This window comes from Pyrgilauda ruficollis, unplaced genomic scaffold (genome assembly GCF_017590135.1).
Source record: "Pyrgilauda ruficollis isolate IOZ18807 unplaced genomic scaffold, ASM1759013v1 scaffold6, whole genome shotgun sequence".
NCBI classification, from domain to species: Eukaryota; Metazoa; Chordata; class Aves; order Passeriformes; family Passeridae; genus Pyrgilauda; species Pyrgilauda ruficollis.
The window spans coordinates 17,270,973-17,291,276 of record NW_024527710.1 but is presented as its reverse complement, the minus strand read 5'-3'; the positions used below and the strand labels follow the sequence as shown (position 1 = coordinate 17,291,276).

Here is a 20,304-nt window from a genome sequence, read left to right as displayed (position 1 = left end):
TGCCCTGGTTGTTACTGAGCTCCTGTACTGAGCTGCTGTGCAGTGCCCAGGAGAGCAGATCTTGATTCTTCAGGTACCTGCACAGGTGCAGGTCTTGTACAAGCCTGACCTCTGCATTGTATTTTTTGTTTCCCCGTGTGAGCTTTCCCTGGGTGTAGCTTTCCCTGCACTTTATCCCTTTGTTCCCTTTGTAAAGTGAGTGAAGGTTTGTGTTACCCTCCAGGGAGGGATGCCACATCGCCTCACTGAGGCTCCTGCAGATTTGTGCAGGGGCTTTTGGAAGTGATGATGATGATGCAGGTAGGTGCTGAAAAGGAGGAAATAAATAGGAGAGAGACATGTGCACTAAAACTCCACAAAAATACAATGTTTGCTGTCTGGAGAAGGGCAAAGTCGATAGGGAAGGCAGTTTGATTTTCCAGCTTTTAAGGGGATGTAACAGTGAAGAATAACACAACCTTAAAGAAGAAAGCTTGAGTGTCCCCAGTGCAGAAGAGCTGTAAACCTTTGAAATAGGGCTTTGTCCTGCAGGTGCTGAGAGCCAGAACTGCAGCAGCACAGGTGCACCTCTGGAAACTGCCTGTTCAGTGGGCTAGAGCAGCCAAATCAAGGCTGCAGTCTGAATTAGCTGATTGGACTTGTCTGTGGTCAGGTTCAGGACATGCAGAATTGGTATTTTTAATGCATATATATTTCCAAGTCTGAGAGAGGGAGTCCTGTTTGATTTCTTCTGTGCTTCCAGTTTATCAGTGCTGTGATAAACACAGTGTTTGTGTATATATTTCCAAGGGAAGGGTTTGTTTGTAAGTCTGAGAGAGGGAGTCCTGTTTGATTTCTTCTGTGCTTCCAGTTTATCAGTGCTGTGATAAACACAGTGTTTGTGCTGCCAGGGAGCAGGTTATGCCCCTCTTACTCATCCTCAGCTGCCCTTTCTCCCCACATTGTCCTCCTGTGGATTTTAATGGCACAGAACAGTGCTTGCCATGAGTGAGGTGGCAGTGCCTGATCCTGGGATAAAGACTGGGTGTAAACTGAGTTAGGGAATTGTCCAAAATTTCATCTGTAATTACAGCCTGCACAAAATCAAAGAGTGTTTTTTTTAAAGAGCAGCAATTCTGGGAGCAGCTTTCCTTTGCATATTTTTAAGCATGTATTTGCTGTTAATTTACATTATTCTGTGGTCTTAGTGGGGAAGATACTCAGGGCTCTTGCAGACTTTGGTTTCTGGAGGGTCTTAATGAACTCAACAGAAAGGACCCCCTGGCAAGGATTTCCTGCAGTAACACTCCAGTATTCCCCATCAGGTTTGTTAGGGGAGACCACACTGGAGCCTTTCAGTACTGAAAGGGGGCTTAGAAAAAATGAGAGTGACTTTTTACACAGGCAGACAGGGATAGGGAGAACGGTTTCAAACCAAAAGAGAAGAAATTCAGATTAGATATTAACAAATTCCTCCCTGTGAGGGTGGGCAGGCCCTGGCACAGGGTACCCAGAGAAGCTGTGGCTGCCCCTGGATCCCTGGAAGTGCCCAAGGCCAGGTTGGACACTGGGACTTGGAACACCTGGGGCAGTGGAAGGTGTCAGGCTTGAAACAGGATGAACTTTAAGGTCCTTTCCTGCAAAACCACTCTGGGATTCTCTGATTAGCCAGGTGGTGTGCATGTTTGCAAATACTTGCCTGGAATTGTCTTTCTGCCTTGGGAAGTCCAGTGAGGAAGAGCTGGCTGTGTTCTGTGAAGGAGGCACCTACTGTTGCTTCCCTGGAGCTGCCAGGAGGAGTGGAGAAGGCTTTTCCTGGAGCAGGATGAGGATTGCACTGAAGGTGGCTGTGTCTGCAGCCTGCCAGCAAGCAGGGCAGTGGGGGAGCACAGCCTTATCCTCCTCAGCTCTTCCCCTTTCCTGCTGCACAGATTCCAGACCTTTTCATGTGCAGCTGGCAGGACTGGCACTCCTTTGGTGGCTGAGATCAGCTGTACCAGTGTCAGCCCTTGTTTGTCCTGGTGCCACACGAGGTCAGCTGGGCTGGAGGTGAGATGGCACAGCAGGTTCTGCTCCTCCAGCAGCAGTGAGGTTGCTTGGGATGATGGGGTTGGGTAACCTGGGCTTTACCTGAGCTTGTCCAGCTCCTCCAGTGTGCACGTTTCACCTCATGGGTTTGTGTGGCAATTTCAGGTGACTGATGTTTGCCCAAGTAACACAGCAACAGCCCTTGGTATTTTGTGTGTCCTTGTCTGTGGGGGTCCCAGTTGTTGGTTTCTCTGGGTCTGGATTGGAGGCACTCCAGACAGTAGTTCATGTTGGGACTCAAGTGTTTATTATTTCTTATCAGTAAAACAGTCTCACAACCATGAGTTCTGCAGCTTTTCATTAGAAGGCACGAAATGGCCAACTGTCTCTTGTTACAAGGTCTTTTAAGACTAAACTGTCCAATTAAGAATTGACACCTGGATTATTTTCCCTTTTAACCCAATAACTGATCCCAAAGAGCCCCAGTGAGAACTTTTCTGCCCAATTCCAAAATGCCACCCAAACCCATGAAGAAGGAGGAAGAAGAAGCATGAAGAAGAAACCCAGGACAGCACCCTGTGCCCTCTGTCTGCTTCCATCCACAACATACTAGAAGTCCCAAACCCTAAATTTGTCAGCAAGTGATACACCTGCACTACTCTCTATAATCTGTTGCACACTTTTGTGGATTCCAGTCTTTCTTGAAGTCTGGGAAACTTTCTCCATGAATGAGGATCAAAGTCAGTGCTCCCCTGGGGGTCAGGGCACCCCAGAGCAGACACAGAAATATTCCTGGTGTTCTGGGCTTCCACATTTGTCCCCATCCAAGCCTTTACAGAGATGTTGGAGCATGGAGCAGGACAGGGGAATGATTAAACCATTGACAGCCAGAGCCTTGAGAGGAGCTCTTGTGGTTCTGTTCACACATGGGGACATCTTTTTGGTTCATTTTCCTTTTGGTGCATTTATTCATCCTTCTTCCCTCCTCCTCCTCTTTCATCACTTCTTCCCCCACAAATATCTGAAGCCTAAAATAATGTTCTTGCCTTTTATCTGCCAATAGTCTGACACCAAGTAGTTCCTCTCCATGGCCATGAATTTATGTTTGGCCTCTTCACTCAGGTGCTAGACAGTATTTCTGGCTGCACAGATGGTGAGTCTAACACAGGCCTCTGGGTTTGACTCTTATGTTTGTTTACATCTTCATGCTACAATAGTAACCCAAAGAGACAAACTGGAAAATTGGGAAGTGCAGCCTTGGGCCTAATCCTGAAATGTGTGAAGGGCTTGGAAGCCCCCAGGGTGCAGGGAGAGCCTGCCTGCCTTTCTGGGTTGGCTGATTTTTAACTGGCATGGCCCCTTCCTTCATCTCCTGTCCCACACATCCCAGTGCTCCCGTTGGACAAGGGCAATTTGAGATGTGAAATGCCAGGGATGAGGGGACCTGCTGTGTTTTGGGCTGTGACAGCCTCACGCCCTCGGTCCTGCATGTGAGCTCTGCATATTTATACATTTACACTGAGGCTTCTCCTCATCTTTTCTGTAATTCTGTTTGTCAGGATGAGCGGAGTGGAAAGATTGGGAGGGATGAGGGGGAGGTTCCTGTGTGTTCAAGAATCACAGGTAAATGAGTTTGTGCAGATTAAAACACAACACTTGCACAGGCAGCTCACTTCTGCAAGATCCCTCAGCTTTGGAGCTGCCAGGTCAGAAAGAGAAATAAAAGTAAGTCTTAAAATGTTAGGGCTTAAAAACAGGGTCAGCTAAGCAGCTTTCAGTCATGCCATGAGCTTCCTTACCCGTCTGGGAGGTGCAGCAAGGAGCAGCAGGGATGGAGCTGTGCCCTGGCCTGGGAGGATGTGAGGAGATGCTTTGCCAGCACCTCTGGACACCCCCTGCTTCTGCAGCTTTTACACAGGATTTTGTTACTCATTTTGGTACTTTTATCTTCATTTGCAAGGAGTCTCGAGCTGGATCCTCGCGTGGGGCACCACTAATGTTGATTTTTTGGGCTTTTTTTAGGAGCTTTTTTTTTTTTTTTGCAAGGAGTCTCGAGCTGGATTCTCATGTGGGGCACCACTAATGTTGGTTTTTTGGGCTTTTTTTAGGAGTTTTGTGTTTTTTTTTTGTTTTTTTTTTATAGTCTCACAAAGTGTGGGTTCTATAGTACTTTTCTTTAACAAGGTAAAAATGGAGATGTATTTTTTTTTCTGTAAGGATAAACAGTTTAATTAAGAAATTATACTGAAATTATTTTTATTTTTAATCTAATAATAAACTACTCATGACTGGCAGTGCAGATTTTTCTATTTAATTACACAATACTACTTAAACTCATGAAGAAAAAGGACTAGCTTTTGCTCAAAAACTTTTATCTTGTTTTATATATATTATTCTAAAATTTTAAACCCTGAGTTTTCTACTGTGTGACATTACACACTTTTATTTTAACTATACACTTACAATTTTAGTTCTGTTATTTAATTTTGGAACTTTTTTTTTACAGTGTTGGGTTAAACGTAGTGTTCTTTTGAGGGTTAGCGTTTGTTAGTACAGAAAGTTTAAAATTTTTAGTAAGCAGGGTTCCAACATCCCCCCTCAGTGACATTTGTCAGGGATCTGGTGCCAGTGGGGCTGCTGTGCCTGTTTGTGAGGTGGTGACATCTCAGCTCTGGGTGTGGCAGGAGCAGTCACAAGTTCTGCTCGTGGCAAGTGTCGCAGCGATGAAAACAGTGAGAAGTGTCTGGTTTGTGTTTTCAAAACTTCTCCAAAATCACGTACTTGGAGTCCATTTCAAGAGCTCAGGATGAGAAGGGGGAAAAGGTTATGTGGTTAAAGAGATGATGATCATCTTCCTGTGAAAGGTGTCCCTGCCCATGGCACAGCTGGACTTTGGGGTCCCTTCCCCCCCTTCTCTGATTCTTTTCATATTTCTTTACACAGAAATTAATTTGTTTGTTTCACCTAAATTGCAGAATCAAACACCACATTTCCAGCCATGACATATTTTTTTTGGTGAACCAGATTCTTACCTGGCAAAAAGTCACCTGGTCCAACTCCCTGACTTCCTTGGAGTCACGCTGGTTTCCTGCTGAAGGGTTTGCCTTGTAAGAAAATTGCAGTATTCATTGAGGTTTCTTGTGGTAGGGAGGTTATTTCAGTACCCTCTGTGTTAGCTGAGTCTTTTCCCTTGAATAAAAAGCTGATTAATTTCAGAACTTGTTGGCAGTAGTTTGAAGACTGGAATCTGGGATTTGTGTAGCAATATTTCTGAGAAGCACATTTAAAACTGAAGTACCGAGTGTTCTTTGTAAAGTCATCTCCAACACAAGCTACAGGACAGTTCCTTGTCCCACAGAAATCATCTGGATGGCAGGAAAGGGGAAGTTAGTGGAGAAAACTGCTGAATTTGGATGTGCTTTTGTGACTGTTGTTGAAGCACTCAGCCTCACTGGCATGTGCCGGGGAATTCTAGGAAATCTCTCAGTTGCTGTAGAGACAGCTTCCTCCAAACTTGTTTTTAGTGTTTCATTTTCTTAATGTCTATGTTTATGTATAGCCTCATGGCATAATGATCTCATATCAGAATATTTATATATATTTATGTAATGGGATATGTAAAAATACGAGTTATGCAATGTGAGTATGTATCCAGTTTATGCAAAGTTTCTTCTAATGTATCTAAAAAAAGCTCAGGGTGGTGAGATCAGCACTGCCAGTGAAATCTACTGTTTTCCTGCACGTTTTCAGTCATTCCTTGTTCTTCAGGTAAAGGCTCTGTGCCCAATAAAGATGATTTTTAAGCATCCATTTTATTGAGGGCAGTGTCCCTTCCTGGCATGGGCAGAGTCATTGTGGCACTAAAGGCTCAGATACCAGGGAGAAGAGGTGGTTAAACTTGTACCTGTGGTAGGTGAACATTGTGTGTTGTGTTCCCCAGAGAGGTGGTTTAATTCAAAATAATGTCAGTCCTCAGAGCTGTGTGGCTGCCTGAGCTCCTGGTAAATCAGGCCTTGCTCTGGGTTCTGCCTGGGGCAGGAAGGGTTCCTGCATCTTGGATCAGGATCAAGGTTCCCTTTGTGATCACAGCCTGGTAAAAACAAATCCAGGCTCTGATAGGTGGGAAATAAAGTACTGAGTTTCCTTTTGTTGTATTTCTTGAAAATAGATGTCACCTTTTCTGGCTCTAGTTGTATTTTTAGGTGGTGATGGTACAGACCAGAGAAATATGCAGAGGAACACCAGATAAAAGATAAGACAGGAGAAGCAGCTCTGTGATGTGTGTTAGCTGAGGTTAACACCACTGGGGTTAATCACCTGATGTTGCATCAAATCCTCCACAGGGCAGAAGAACTGGTTTAAAAAAGAGCAGAAAAGGCGCCTGTGATTTTCCCCTATTCGTTCACCTCGGTGTAAGCCCCGTGGTGGTTTGTGTGTTCCCAGGTGCCTCTCACAGAAGCTGTGGACCCTGTGGACCTGGAGGAATATCTCAACACGCACCCTCTGGCCGTGGAGTCGGGGCCCCTGCGGGACCTGCTGGAGTTTCCCCGCGATGACATCGAGGTGGTTTACACCCCCCGCGAGTGCCGCACGCTCGTGTCGGCCGTGCCCGAGGAGAGGTGGGACACGAGGTGACCTGGTGGTGCTCCAGGGAATGAAACAGGTGTTCGAGAAATCCCCATCACCTCTGTGATCTTTGTTGTTCGTTCTTTTAACAGCGAGATGGACCCTCACGTGCGGGACTGTGTCAGGAGTTACACGGAGGACTGGGCCATCGTGAACAGAAAGTGAGTGAGAAACCCTGTGGTGCTTGTCACCTTAAGTTCATATTTAAATTTTGGCCAGGTGCTGTAAGAAGGCTCAAAAATACTGCCCTGGCTGCTGATTACATGTGTTCTGGCTTTTTCTAGCCTGGTCCAGCTGAGCTGATGCTTTGTGTTTGGAAAATTGGATCTTGGACCCAAAAGCCCTTGGGGCAGTTTGGAAAATCTGGGCCATTTCAGTCCACAGTTGCTCCTTTACCATGCTAGAGCAATTAGGGAATGTGGACAAGTGAAATTACTTTCACCATTTGTTGCTTCCTTTGTTCCATCTGGTTTTAGTTCTTTTTAGAGACAAGTTGCATTAATTTAGCAGTGATTTATGAGGAGTCACCACCATCTGATAGACAAGGTACTCTCTGCAGCTTCCTTGGATTCCCAGAGAGGCTTGGGGAAAGTACATCATTCAGACAAATAATTGTTAATATTAGAACCATCACAACATTTACCTAATGAGTTAACAGTTCAGAGGATGGGCATGCATTGATTATTCCATGCAAATTAGCAGGAAGGGTTCTGAGAGGCTTCAGTTGGAGCAGGGACTCTCTTGGATGATTGGAAGTCTGATGGCTTCAAGAGCTGCTGTCAGGGAGTGAGTGATCCATGTGATGTGCATCACCTACAAATGACTTGGCTGCAGCTCCAGCTCTGCCCTTGTGGCAGTTGCTACAATTCACTGGTTTAATGTTGTCCTGAGAGCCACTTCAGGGGATGCTCAGGATGTGCTTGGCACTGCTACCATCACCTAATAAAAAAGTGTTTTGTAATCTCATACCAACCCAAAAAAACCAACCAAAAAACCCAAAGAAAAAAACACCCAGAAAGGAACCCAAGAGGGAGGGAGATGTTTTATTAACTCCCAGCCTTGGCAGCAGAGTCTTGGATACACCTGGGCAGTGTGACCCACCCAGCCACCCACTCCTGGCTTCTCAGTGACTTCCATGGGTACCTGGAATTCCTGGCCATGATTCCTGCTCTGATGAGCTTTATTTGGTGGGGTTTTGTCTTCTGAGAGCCAAAGCACTTCCTGCTTGGATAAAATCATGGCAGTGCACTGGGTAGAAATGGAAGAGTTACTGCTGGAGCAGGGGAAGAACCCAAAAGCTCAGCTGGGAAGGACTGAATTGTTTTTCAAGTAAGGGTGCCAACAATTTCCTCTTATTCCATCCCATTGGATGGTTCCAAACCCTCTGGCTAGCTCCAGGGGCACAAACCCCAGCTCTTGGAAGAACTGCTGAATTGACTTGTGACATTCTATTCTTTTCTTCCCCGCCCCAGGGAAAATAATCTTTTATGTCCATCTCTGCCTTCATTTTTTTGCAACCAAAATGTTTTTGAGGCAGGGAGATCCACCTGTTCAGTAATTCCTTTAATGATATTGGAAAAGGTGAATAAGTTCACTGGCCTGAAAAAAAACCCTCTAGCATATTCTGATTTCAAGCTTATGGCATAATTTCTGTGTGCTAGACTGAGGAAGTCAGGTGTGAATTAGAGATAATTTGCACTTGTTGGTGGAGCTGTGATGGAAATGCAGACATCCAGGTGAGGATTATACAGATCCTATTGTTCAGCTCTCAGGAATTACAGCCTGGCAAGGAAAATGCATTCCTCCTTTTTTCTCTTCCCTTCCTTTATTTGCTGCTAGCATTTCCATGGTTTTCCCATGTCTGGAGCATCCCTCTGTGGTAACTTTAGTGCCAGGGCATGGTAAGAACAATTAATTCTAGCTGTGATCCCAGGAACTGACTTGGAGTGAGTATTGCAGGGAGGCCATGGCTCTACCCACGTGTGTGTGTATAAATACAGACGTGGTGCCATTTGGTACCCAAAAATTTGTTAGTCAAAGAGATCTGCTCCTGTCAGCACAGCGGGCAGACTGTTCACTTGTACGAGCTCTCACATGCTGGAACTCTCTGAGGGACCCACTTTCCTTAGAGATGCTATGTAAAGACACTTGTTTTAGTCTGGGTTGGAAAATTATTCTCCAGAGGTGCTCAGGATTTTCCTGAGTTGCTGTTTTGGTTTTCCAGTTAATCATTTTATCTGCTCCAAGTCAGTTCCTGCTCCAGCAGAACCACTGGCCTTCAGCCCTCGTGTTCCCGGCCTGTTTTTAGCTGGGCATCACAATGGCACATTTTACAGTGACTTTAATTGGCCCTTGATAATCCTCCTTTTGACATCACCCAGAGTGGCTTTATAGATGAACAGAGTCACATTGTAGTGCTGGAATAGTGGCTGTTGGATGATGCCCCAGCTCCAGTGGAGCTGACTGGAAATTGTGTGTGCAGAGAGCAGCTCCTGCCTCGGGAGCACCACGCTGACAATGCTGGGTTTGTTCCGGGGTGCTGCTTCTGGGCTCGGGGTCAAAAGGGCTGCTGAGAACGTGTTTGAAATCCCCTGTTTGCAGATACCACAAGCTGGGAACCGGGTTCAACCCCAACACCTTGGACAAACAGAAGGAGAGGCAAAAAGGGCTCCCCAAACAGGTCTTCGAGTCTGACGAAGCTCCCGATGGCAACAGCTACCAGGATGAACAAGTAACGTGCCTTTAAAACCTCACTACATAAAACCTAATTTATGGTCCTGCTTTAAAAGTGCAGTCCTTTTCCCATTAGAAGTTGCTTTTAATTTGTTGGCTCACAGGACGACCTGAAGCGCCGCTCAATGTCGATCGACGACACGCCGCGGGGCAGCTGGGCCTGCAGCATCTTCGACCTGAAGAACTCCCTGCCCGATGCCCTGCTCCCCAACCTGCTGGACAGAACCCCAAACGAGGAGATCGACCACCACAACGAGGACCAGAGGAAGTCCAGCAGGCATAAAGAGCTTTTTGCACTACACCCAGCACCAGATGAGGTATTTTTGCTTGCGTGTGGGTGAGACTAAAAAAGTGAAGGGTATGGAGTGAAAGCTGCCAGTCTGCCTTAATCTTAAAGGATTTAAGATCACTTGTGTTTAACATGCATGAGAATGCAGCTATTTTGTGTTTTTCAGCATATTGTCTTGCCCATAGATATTACTTTCTGAAGATTGGGTTTTCCTTCTGGTTATGCAATCTCCAGTAATGTAGAAACATTAAAGGGATTTAATTTAGCATATTTATAGCTGCTGGTGAATGCACCGTGCTGGGAAGCCTTGGATTAAATTGGTGCTGTGTCTTAGAAGAAAAAAGTCATGGATGTGTTTGCCTCCTGGTTCTGCTGGTGGTTTGTACAGGGGTTGTGTCTCTAATTCCAGGAGGAGCCCATAGAGAGACTCAGTGTCCCTGAAGTACCCAAAGAACACTTTGGCCAAAGACTCCTGGTGAAGTGTTTGTCCCTGAAGTAAGTACCACTCCAACAGACAGAAACTCAGAATTCAAATCTGCTGCTGTATCCACATGCATCTGTGTCATGGTTTTCCTGAAAAACTCCCTTCCTTATCAAACCAGGACACTCTGGAATAACTCCACTGCCTTTTCCATTGCCCTGGAAGGGTCACTGCATTGTTTGGTCATAGGCTTCCAGGTTCATTTTGTAAAGCTTGAGTTACACAGTTGTACCTTCAAGACTTCCTGCACATGGGTGAGACAGGAAATATCCTCCTCCCTTGGCTTTTCTCCCTGTTGCTTTCCAGCTCTACCTGTTCCATGTCCCTGGCACGTGACATGAGGCTTCACCACACTCCCCCAGGGCTCTCAAGCTGGCCACTCACTGGTGTTTCCCTCCCTAAGGAGGAAATTTGAGATTAAATTTAAAGATTAAAAATGCTTGAGCCTTAAAAACATAAAGCCAGCCAAAGATTTGCCAAAGTTTAGGCTCAACAACCTTGACTGTGTCCCTTTAAGAGTGAAGACTTTATATACTTAGTAAGCATTAACTGGAGGAATAGAAACCTGTTAAACAAGTTTAATGAAGTGGAGCTCCTGAATATAGGGTTACCTGCAGCTGGTTCATTGCCTATAACTCTTCTCTAATAACACAAGGTAAAATTTTACTGTTATTCCCTTGGAGAAATAAAGTACAAAACTGATTTTCCACACTGCTGTATTCATCTTCTGTGTCCTCAGTTAGGTCAACCCTTCTTATTAGAGAGCTCCAGTTGCTGCTCATAACTGAGATATATGTGTGGGACATTTCTCCTGCTCGTAGAGTACTCCAGGACCTAATATAGCCATAGAGATGAACTGATTTTGCAGCCTTTTATGAACTGGAACAACATAATATGCAGTAGCAGTGCAGCTTTCCCTCCAAAGGAAGGTGTCTTTAGCATAAATAAGTTAGATGCTGGAAATTAATGTTTTCTGCTCTTTAAGCATCTCTTGCTGACTGCAAATTTATGGCAAATCTGCCCAGCTCCATGTTTGCTTTGTGTACCTGGGAATCTCTGAGCCTGTGCTCAGGGATGTAATCCAAGATTGTGCCATCACAAAACAAGGACATCTTCCCCAGGGAGCAGGCTCAGATGTCCTAAGCAGGGTTATTTCCAGGTTAATCTCAGCTTTGTTGCAAAACTGGAGAAAACACCTGTTTGGTGGTGTTGTCCCTGTTGGAAAGAGGAGTTCCAGGCTGAAGCTGAGAGCTCCCTGCAAGGGCTGGGTGTGGAGGGGATGTGGATTTTGTGGGGAAGCTGTGCAGAGCAGAATGGCATTTCAGCCCCTGCTCACTGTGGTGCAGGGACAGGTTTTGCATGTTTTTAAATTCCTGTAACTGCCCAGGTGTTCTGACAATAAGTTCAGCTCTGTTTGGTGGGTTGTGTTCTTGTTGGGAATGTTGGAATTTGCATTAACACTGGATAACAGTCACTGTGAAGAGCTGGCACCTTTCTAAGGGGGTTTTTGGTACTTTTTGACAACACTTAATTGTTGAAAATTGCCAAAATAAGTGTCCCTGCTGGCCAGAGGCAGGAGCCCTCTGGCCAGGGATGCTGAGAGGAGCAGTTGCCATTTATCTGGGGAAACTCAGGAAATTGGCTTCTCCAGGGGATCAGGGGAGCTGAGTGCTCCAGTTACCCCAAATAACAATAAGTTGGCTCCAGCCCAACTTTTGGGCTGCTTTGCTTGGCTTTCAGTGAGTTAAAATAGCTTTTGGAAGGTCCAAGGAGCACTGAGATGGTCCTGGTGAGAGGGAGCAGGACAGGAGTGGGGTGGAAATTGGGAAAGGAGATCCCTTTGGAGCAGGAGCTGCCCTGGGGTTGGCTCAGCCCCATCAGCCAGGGAGGATTTGGGGACAGGGTTGGTTATTCCCTCTGACAAAATGCAAGTTAACTGATTCTGTGTTTCCTTCTTTCAAGATTTGAAATAGAAATTGAGCCCATTTTTGCAAGTTTGGCTTTGTATGATGTTAAAGAAAAGAAGAAGGTAGGTTTTTAATTACTTGAGTGTGACATTTCCATGAAATTTAAACACAAAATATGGAGGAATTAATTCTGGTGGCAAAGCTTTAAGAGGACAATGACATAGAGATTGGAAGAATGATGAAGGCATTTCATGAACCATCTTGTAAAGCAGTTGAGGTATAAAAATTTCCTAAAAATATTATCTAATGTGTGATTTAGTACTTTCCTAAAAATATTATCTAATATGTGAGTGCCTGAAATCAGAATATATATATACACATATATACACATATACATATATATACATATATAAAAATATATAAATACACATACACACACACACACACACACACACACATATATATATATATATATATATAAAAATAAAAAAAATATATATGTAGTCCAGTTTTGGCTTTCAAAAGTCTCTTCCCAAGAGAGAACTTAGGTAACTGAAACCTTTTATTTAGATGAGGTTTTTATGACTTTCTTAATCTCTTTTTGGTGATGCAGCATGGCATGGGTCCAAGCAACACTCCAATAATGCACAGAAAGTCACGCATGCTGAAATTGCTAAAATCAAAACAAAACTGAGGAGTCTGTTCAAGATCTAAGTTATAGGAAATGGAAAATACATTTATTCACCTATTTATGTTCTGTATTTAATATTTAAAGAGTCTCTGAGTTTTCCTTGTTCAAGATATTAGCAGTAGTGGAGAGAAAAATGTTAAAAATATGCATTTTGACATTTATCTCTTTAAGGCTTGAATTTAATGCATTGAGATTTAAGTTATGTAGATGAGAGTATGTGGAATATTATGTGAACTTTGTTTAATATTTAAATCACATTTCATAAGCCAATTTTATCATCTCATTACTCCTTTTTTTTGGCTCTAACGTAGTAAGTTCTTTAGTGACCTCTGGTGTTGGTAACCTGCTCACATCTTTTTTGGCTCTGCAGCTTTGCAGTCAAGGATTTGCTGTTTCAGGGCAGAAGGCTCAAGGGGTGTTAGTTTTTCTGGGTATTTTTTTTTTTATATTTTGGTGTTTTCAGTTCAGCTAGCAATGGTAATTCCTAATCCTTGTGATGGAGCTGCATACCTCAGAGGAGCTGGAGGAAATTTTATTTGTGGTTTTTCCTCCATTTCATTTCTCACTGTCCTGCCTTGGTTTTTAATCAAAAAGGCTTTTTCTTCTTTTCATACATGATGTGGCACAAGGAGTTTTTAGCATGCTTTTAAAAACAATTTAAAATTGTTCATGAAAAGTTTACCAAAAAAAAAGCTTCTTTTCATACATGATGTGACACAAGGAGTTTTTAATATGCTTTTAAAAACAATTTAAAATTGTTCATGAAAAGTTTACCAAAAAAAAAGATATAACTAATGCTTGAAACTACCCGATTTCTTCCTTAGATTTCAGAGAATTTCTACTTTGATTTAAACTCTGAGCAAATGAAGGGAATGCTTCGGCCTCATGTCCCCCCTGCTGCTATTTCCACCCTGGCCAGATCTGCCATCTTTTCTATCACCTACCCATCCCAAGATGTCTTTCTAGTAATAAAGGTAAGAAATGCCAGGGAAGTTGTAATTGTTGTGGTCTTTTGGTTTTTATTTAAAGTAAAATAGAAGTTCTGTTCTCAGAAGTGTAAACAGTGCTGCTTTATTTCAAGTATTCTCACTTCAGTTCTTTTGTAACAGCCAGTTCAGTGCACTGAAGCTGGAGAGAGCACAAAGGTTTGCTTGATGATATAAATCAGTTTTCTGGGGCTTGACCTTGGTTTTCATATAAAACAATGTGCTGACTCCTTAAAATGACAGATAAGTCAGTGATTTAAAAATATCTATTGATCTGAATCTCATTTCAAAAAGGATACACGCCCCTCAGCCAGATTTGCAGATGTATTTCGGGCAGAAATTGCCAAGAGAGTGAGTAACTGAAATAAAATGCAGCATTGGTCTCTCCTGGGATAAAGTGCACAAAGATAAAAGTTATTCTCTGTAGGGCAGAAATTGCCAAAAGAGTGAGATCCATAACTGAAATAAAATGCAGCATTGGTCTCTCCTGGGATAAAGTGCACAAAGATAAAAGTTATTCTCTGTTCTCTCCTTTGGTTCCGTGAGTGCATAAATGCTGCTCGTTCAGGGGGGTGTTTGAGTCAAGATTTTTGGCTGGACTCTGGGTAAAAATCATCCTGTGGTCAAAAGGGGAGCTCAGGACAGATCTGCAGTTCACAGGCAGTGTGAGGGTTCTGCAGAAATGCTTCTCACACAAGGACTCACCAGGCTGCAGCTCTTGTGGAAGAGTTTTCTCCTTCCTTGTGCTTGTTCAGTTTATCAGTCCTTGCTGGATACGTGTCCCTATAATGGTTCCTTTTCCTTTCTCAGCTGGAAAAAGTTTTACAGCAGGGAGATATTGGGGAGTGTGCAGAGCCTTACATGATTTTTAAAGAATCTGATGCAGCAAAGGTAAGGATTTCTTTGGTGTTTTGATAAAAAATTAAATGTATTTTCTTTTACCTTGGACGGTTGATACTTTTTCTGTCTTTAAAAGGATCCATTTTTAATTAGGAATTAATCCCATTCTAAAGGCCAAAAAAGAGGCAAAGACCTTTGAGTCTTGATGCCTTATTGGGGTGGACTAGTTAAAGGTCAGCAGATTTTGTGGCTGTCAGGGGAGATTTGTGGTTCCCATCAAACTCAGCCATCTGTGATTCCCTGTCCCAAAGGATCAGCTGGGCCAAGGGAAGGCAGCCTTGGATGGGAATTTGCAGTAAAAAATTCAACTTTTCCACTGCTTTTGCAGCTTTAACCCCATCACTTCTGCCTGGTTCTAGAAGAACCTCCAAAATGGTTCCTAATTTGGTGTGCAGTTGGGTTGGGCCAGGTGGAGATCAGAGGGTGATAATGAGGGCTGGGTGAAGGGCAGAGCAGAGGTTCCAGCCCTTCTTGTGGTCCCAGCCTCTCAATTTCCCAAAAACTTGGATAATTTGTTCATTTTAATCAATCTCTTAATAAATTATTTCCTCCCCAAAGCTCTAAAAATTGCTCTTTCATATGCAGAGCTATAGAAAAGTCCTCTTTTATTCCCTTTTTTCCTTGACAAAATGAGTATGGTAGTACTTATTTGGGGAGTGTTTTGAGTTTCCCACACAACTCCAGATGATCTGAGCACCTCCTGCATAAAATCACATTAGGAAAGGCTCTTTCAGACTCCACAGGGGCAAATTCAGATTTTCTTGAAGGAACAGTGGGCAGATGAGCTCGCTGGGATTTGCCAGGCTGTTCAGGAGGGTTAAGAACATAAAAGACTGTTCTGACTGTCCTCTGGTGACTTCTTTTGGGAAGCAGGAGTTGCATTTTCCCAACACGTGGTGCTCCTCCTCTGGACGTGCTACAGAAACACAGATCACTGGGAGCTGGGAAAGACACCATCATTCCTCACTGATTTTACTGAATGAACCTCTGACCCTCTTCCTCTCCTTTTAACCTCTTGGATTGAATATTTTCTTCACAGAACAAGGAAAAGTTGGAAAAATTGAAGGGCCAGGCAGAGCAGTTTTGCCAAAGACTGGGGAAGTACCGGATGCCTTTTGCCTGGACAGCCATTCACCTCATGAACATTGTGAGCAGTGCTGGCAGCTTGGAAAGAGACTCCACAGAAGTTGAAGTTGGCACAGGAGGTACAGGACTTGGCATCTGCAGGAGGGAATGTGGGCAAATCCAGAGGTTTGGATTCATATCCTGTAGCTGCTGTTGCTCCTTTTAATGCTTTCCTCCCCCTACCCTGATGGTCTGGGGTCATGGTTGAACTAAACCAGAAAAGTCCATGATAACAAATGGATTTATCTTTCAAGGATTTTACTAGCAAACCATCTGTTATATTATTTAAAACCAGGCTTGTGAGACTGAGGGAGCATTACAGGCTGATGAACATTTTCCAAAGGAGTGGATTAATCTTTGTGAGCCACATAGCTCATCCGAAACTGCTCTTCAGCATCCCCAAAACTGCCAACTTCATCATCTTTCAGAGCAAGGGAAATACATAAATCTCAGCATGATAAAGACTTTTATAACAGCAGGAAGGCACTGGGCTGAGGTGGCTGGCAGGGGAGCAGGAGTCTGTGCTCCACAATGCTTCGAGTGGGATTGCCTGAGCATCACCCCCTCTTCTGTCACCTCATGGCATCATTCCCTCTCCTCCTCTAAGGGAAGGAGTTCTTCCTTCCCCAGGAATCCTGCTTGGAGCCAAAGCAGGCTCTTGGACTGTAGTTTTTCCTGCTTTATTTTTAATTCCTTCTCCCTGTTGTGTCTTGCAGAACGTAAGGGGTCGTGGTCGGAGCGGCGGAATTCCAGCATCGTCGGGAGGCGTTCCCTGGAGAGGACCACGAGTGGGGACGAGGCCTGCAACCTGAGCAGCTTCAGGCCAGCCACCCTGACAGTGACCAACTTCTTCAAACAGGTCTGGCAGGGCTGTGGCTCACCTAGGAGTTACTTCTTGGACAGAAGGATTGGATGGTGTGAGGTCACTGGGTGATTAATTTGAGATTAATTTGATTTCTGCTCCCCAGTCGCAGGGAGACTTTGAGCAGCATTCAGTTTATGTTGTTTATCAATTATCATGGAATAACAGACTGATTTGGGTTGGAAGGGAGATTAAAGCCCATCCAGTGCCACCCCTGCCATGGGACACCTCCCACTGTCCCAGGCTGCTCCAGCCTGGCCTTGGGCACTGCCAGGGATCCAGGGGCAGCCACAGCTGCTCTGGGCCCCAGTGCCAGGGCCTCAGCACACTCCCAGGGAACAATTTCTCCTTAATACCAAATCTAAACCTCCTCTGAGTTACATATTACATAACATTTATACAGTATGTTAATTCTGGTAGAGGTGAATTCAATTCCTCAGAGTGATTTAAGGTTGACATCAGTTCCCTGGACACATCCAGGGATCCCTGAGGAGAACAAAGCATTCTGCTTGTGGTGCTGCTTTGCTGAGTGGCATCTCCTCTTAGCCAGAGCTTGGGATTTTCCTGAGCAGTGGAAAACACAAATAAAGGGAACAAATTTTTTAGTTAAGCTTAGCAAAAAGTAATGAGCTGAAAATTTTCTAAGATTTGCTTAATGTCACATCTAGTTAAGGAAAAACTGATCACTAAGTTAGTAATGATTTACAAAAGCACGTACTTATTTACTTTGTTTAGGTTATTTTTACTTTGAAGCAGCTAATTTTATTTAATTTGTTCTTTAAAAACTGCCAAACATTAACTTAAGATTTCAAATTTCAGATTCTTTATTATATTCCTTTTCTCCTGTTCAGTTTAATTAGTTGAACACTACCCAGTGTTTTTCTCCTTCCATTTGCTTATTTTTTTTTTCTTCTTTATGTTGTAAAGGTAAAAGATACCTTTAAAGTCAGTATCTTTTATGATTTCTAACTTTTAAAATCGGGTATCTTCTGCTTTTGGGTGGCAGAGTCCCATTTTCTGTAACATTTCCAAAATTGGCAAAACTCTGAGCTGCTAGAATAGGCATGAAGAAGACTGACAACACACTCCTTGCACTTCCTACTTTTCCTGGAAAATAAGGCTGTTCTGGGCTCATCCCAAAGAAGGGCAGAGGAGAAGGAATGGGGATCACCTCCTGAATGACAGATACTTTTTCAAACTATTACACTTGCTAAAAAATGGGTATTTTTGGGAAATCTTTTAGCAGCCATTTCCAGTTTGGAAAAAGATAATATTGATGGGGAGAGAAAAGGCTTTCAATTAAAAGTTCCTGCAGCTGTCAGGGTGATTAATAAGGGATGAAGGCAGGGGAAAGGATGGAGAAGTGAAGTGTAATTTAACACGTTAATGGTAGTAACACCTTGTTCTGGGAAGGGACAGTTGGATGCCAGAGGGAAGAGCCTGTGGAGTGAGAGGCTTTGTTCACCCTGGCAGCCCTGGAGGGGAGTTTGGGTAACCAAATCTTGCACCCTGAGCAGGAGGGGGATCGCCTGAGCGATGAGGACCTGTACAAGTTCCTGGCTGACATGAGGCGTCCCTCGTCGGTGCTGCGCAGGCTCAGACCCATCACAGGTATCCAGCTGTCACTGTCTCTGCTTTCTGCTGAGGGAATGGCACCACCATGGGGCTGAGAACCATTTATTGCCCACATCAGTCTCACAGGCTGTGAGATTTTAAAGGGGCAAGCTGTTGGCTGTAGCTCAAAGTAGTCACAAGTTCTTTGTTACAAGGCAATAAATAACTTTCTAATGCAATGGCCACGAGGTGTATTTTGCTTTTCTAACCTATCACCTTTACTCACTTCTACTGCATTGAAGTACTTCTACTTTTACCCAATGGGCTACTATCTGTACACACAGATGCTTCTATTATAAATTCTCAACTCTTTGCTTTCTCTGTACAACCACACCCCTGCCTTATAAACCATTCACCATCTTATCAATACAGTTTCTTACTTAAGGCATATTCTTTCTTACAACTGTAGAAACATAAGTCCATGAAATTTCCATTTAATGTCTGTTTGTTGGAGCTTCACATCAATCCAAGCTTCTCCCAAGGCTGCAAGGACACAGTCTCAAGCTGTGTTAAGGGAAATATAGGCTGGATATGAGGAAAAAGTTTTTTACAGGAAGGGTGATACAGTTCTGGAATGCTCTGCCCAGGGAGGTGGTGGAGTCACCATCCCTGGATGTGTTTAAAAACAGACTGGATGTGGCACTGGGTGCCATGGTTTAGCACAGTTATGCTTTTAAAAATTAATTTCTACTTATTAATGAGTAAAACCCCTTTCTTCTTGCAGCTCAGTTGAAGATAGACATATCTCCAGCTCCAGAGAATCCCCACTACTGCCTAACCCCAGAGCTGCTGCAGGTCAAGCTTTACCCAGACAGCAGAGTCAGACCTACAAGAGAAATCCTGGAGTTCCCTGCCAGGGATGTCTACGTTCCAAACACCACATACAGGTCAGAGTTTGGAAATCCATTTCACCTTCCAGGGCCTGAGACTGGCAAGTGTAGAAATTCCTCCCTTATCAGCAGACTTGTTGCAAAATTTGGTTGATGGGCAGAGGTGCTGTGCCAGAGGCATGGGAAGGGCTCAGGCTGACACAGCAGGGAAGGCTCAGCTGGGGAGGGACAAACAGGTTTGCATCAAACTTGGCTGTGAATAAGAACACAGGAGAGGTTTCTCCATTTGGTTAAATTCTTTTCAGTTTTAGCTTTTCAGTTTAGGGTTTTTTTCCTTTGCTAAAGTCACCATTCTCCTACTGGTTTTATTAATTTATGTCACTTTCACTGACTTTTTTTTCTTTAAAGTGAGGATTAGAAATATAGAAAACTCATAATCCCTTTGTTCATATTTCCATTTTGGTTTCCAAGCAATTTCTTTGTTTACAATACCTGGCAAAAAAAATCCTCTGAAGCCCTGAAAGTTAGGAAATTTTTCTAAATATCTTGGGAAACAATAATCTTTCTATAACACAATCCAGGCTGGGACCAGATTTCTTTACATTATGTACCATTATTAATTTAAAGCTTTTTTGTAGTATCTTTGAAGACATTACATGGCTGGGTGGAATTGTCTTCATCAGCTGAGTAATTTCACCAACTTAGCAAATCCTTTATTTAAATTTAGATACAAACCAGGTTTTTATAAATCAAAGCTTGCAAGACGGGTTTAGTCGAGTTCCATATCCTGTATTTTGAAAAGTCTCAGCCATTTATTTGTTTGTCTATTTATTTATTGGACAGGTAATTTAACATTACAGTAAACCAGTACAAATAAGCAACACTGCATGATCTCATCTCTGTTACAAACCCATGAGAAGGAAAAGGATTTTTTTTTGCAGCATTTCTGTAGTTAACACATTCTTTTCATGGGGTTTCACTCTGACAAATGACAACCAAAACCATTTCCTGTGCTGAGATAAAAAACCCACACTGTACAAGGGTTGGGGAAGATAAACAAGTCAATATGACTCAGGGGAGCTGCAGGACTGGGGGTTTTGTCAGTCAGCACTTCCAGGGCCAGCCCAAGGCTGTCACTCCGTGTTCTGCAGCTGAAGTTCAACATGTGAGTGTCCCCAGGAGCTGGACCAGCCCTGTCCCGTGGGTTGTGCCTACCGGGTTTGTGGGTTGGCACCCTTGACCCCATTGGAGCA

General features: G+C 43.7%; 1 protein-coding gene across 9 annotated transcripts in view; it reads left to right on the top strand.

Annotated features, from left to right (window-relative positions):
• Positions 1-20,304, top strand: part of DOCK7 (dedicator of cytokinesis 7) — a 94,808-nt gene that overhangs the window by 17,775 nt on the left and 56,729 nt on the right. For all 9 annotated transcript variants that reach the window (XR_005956472.1, XM_041483604.1, XM_041483603.1 and 6 more), the window contains exons 3-14: positions 6,451-6,626; positions 6,726-6,794; positions 9,235-9,364; positions 9,471-9,683; positions 10,065-10,150; positions 12,099-12,165; positions 13,559-13,708; positions 14,531-14,611; positions 15,660-15,825; positions 16,462-16,604; positions 18,125-18,218; positions 18,946-19,108. Coding sequence is in view for 8 of the 9 variants with exons in the window: in XM_041483604.1 (XP_041339538.1) it covers positions 6,451-6,626; positions 6,726-6,794; positions 9,235-9,364; positions 9,471-9,683; positions 10,065-10,150; positions 12,099-12,165; positions 13,559-13,708; positions 14,531-14,611; positions 15,660-15,825; positions 16,462-16,604; positions 18,125-18,218; positions 18,946-19,108 (1,538 nt within the window). In the remaining variant the exon portion in view is untranslated. The remainder of the gene's footprint in view (positions 1-6,450; positions 6,627-6,725; positions 6,795-9,234; positions 9,365-9,470; positions 9,684-10,064; positions 10,151-12,098; positions 12,166-13,558; positions 13,709-14,530; positions 14,612-15,659; positions 15,826-16,461; positions 16,605-18,124; positions 18,219-18,945; positions 19,109-20,304) is intronic.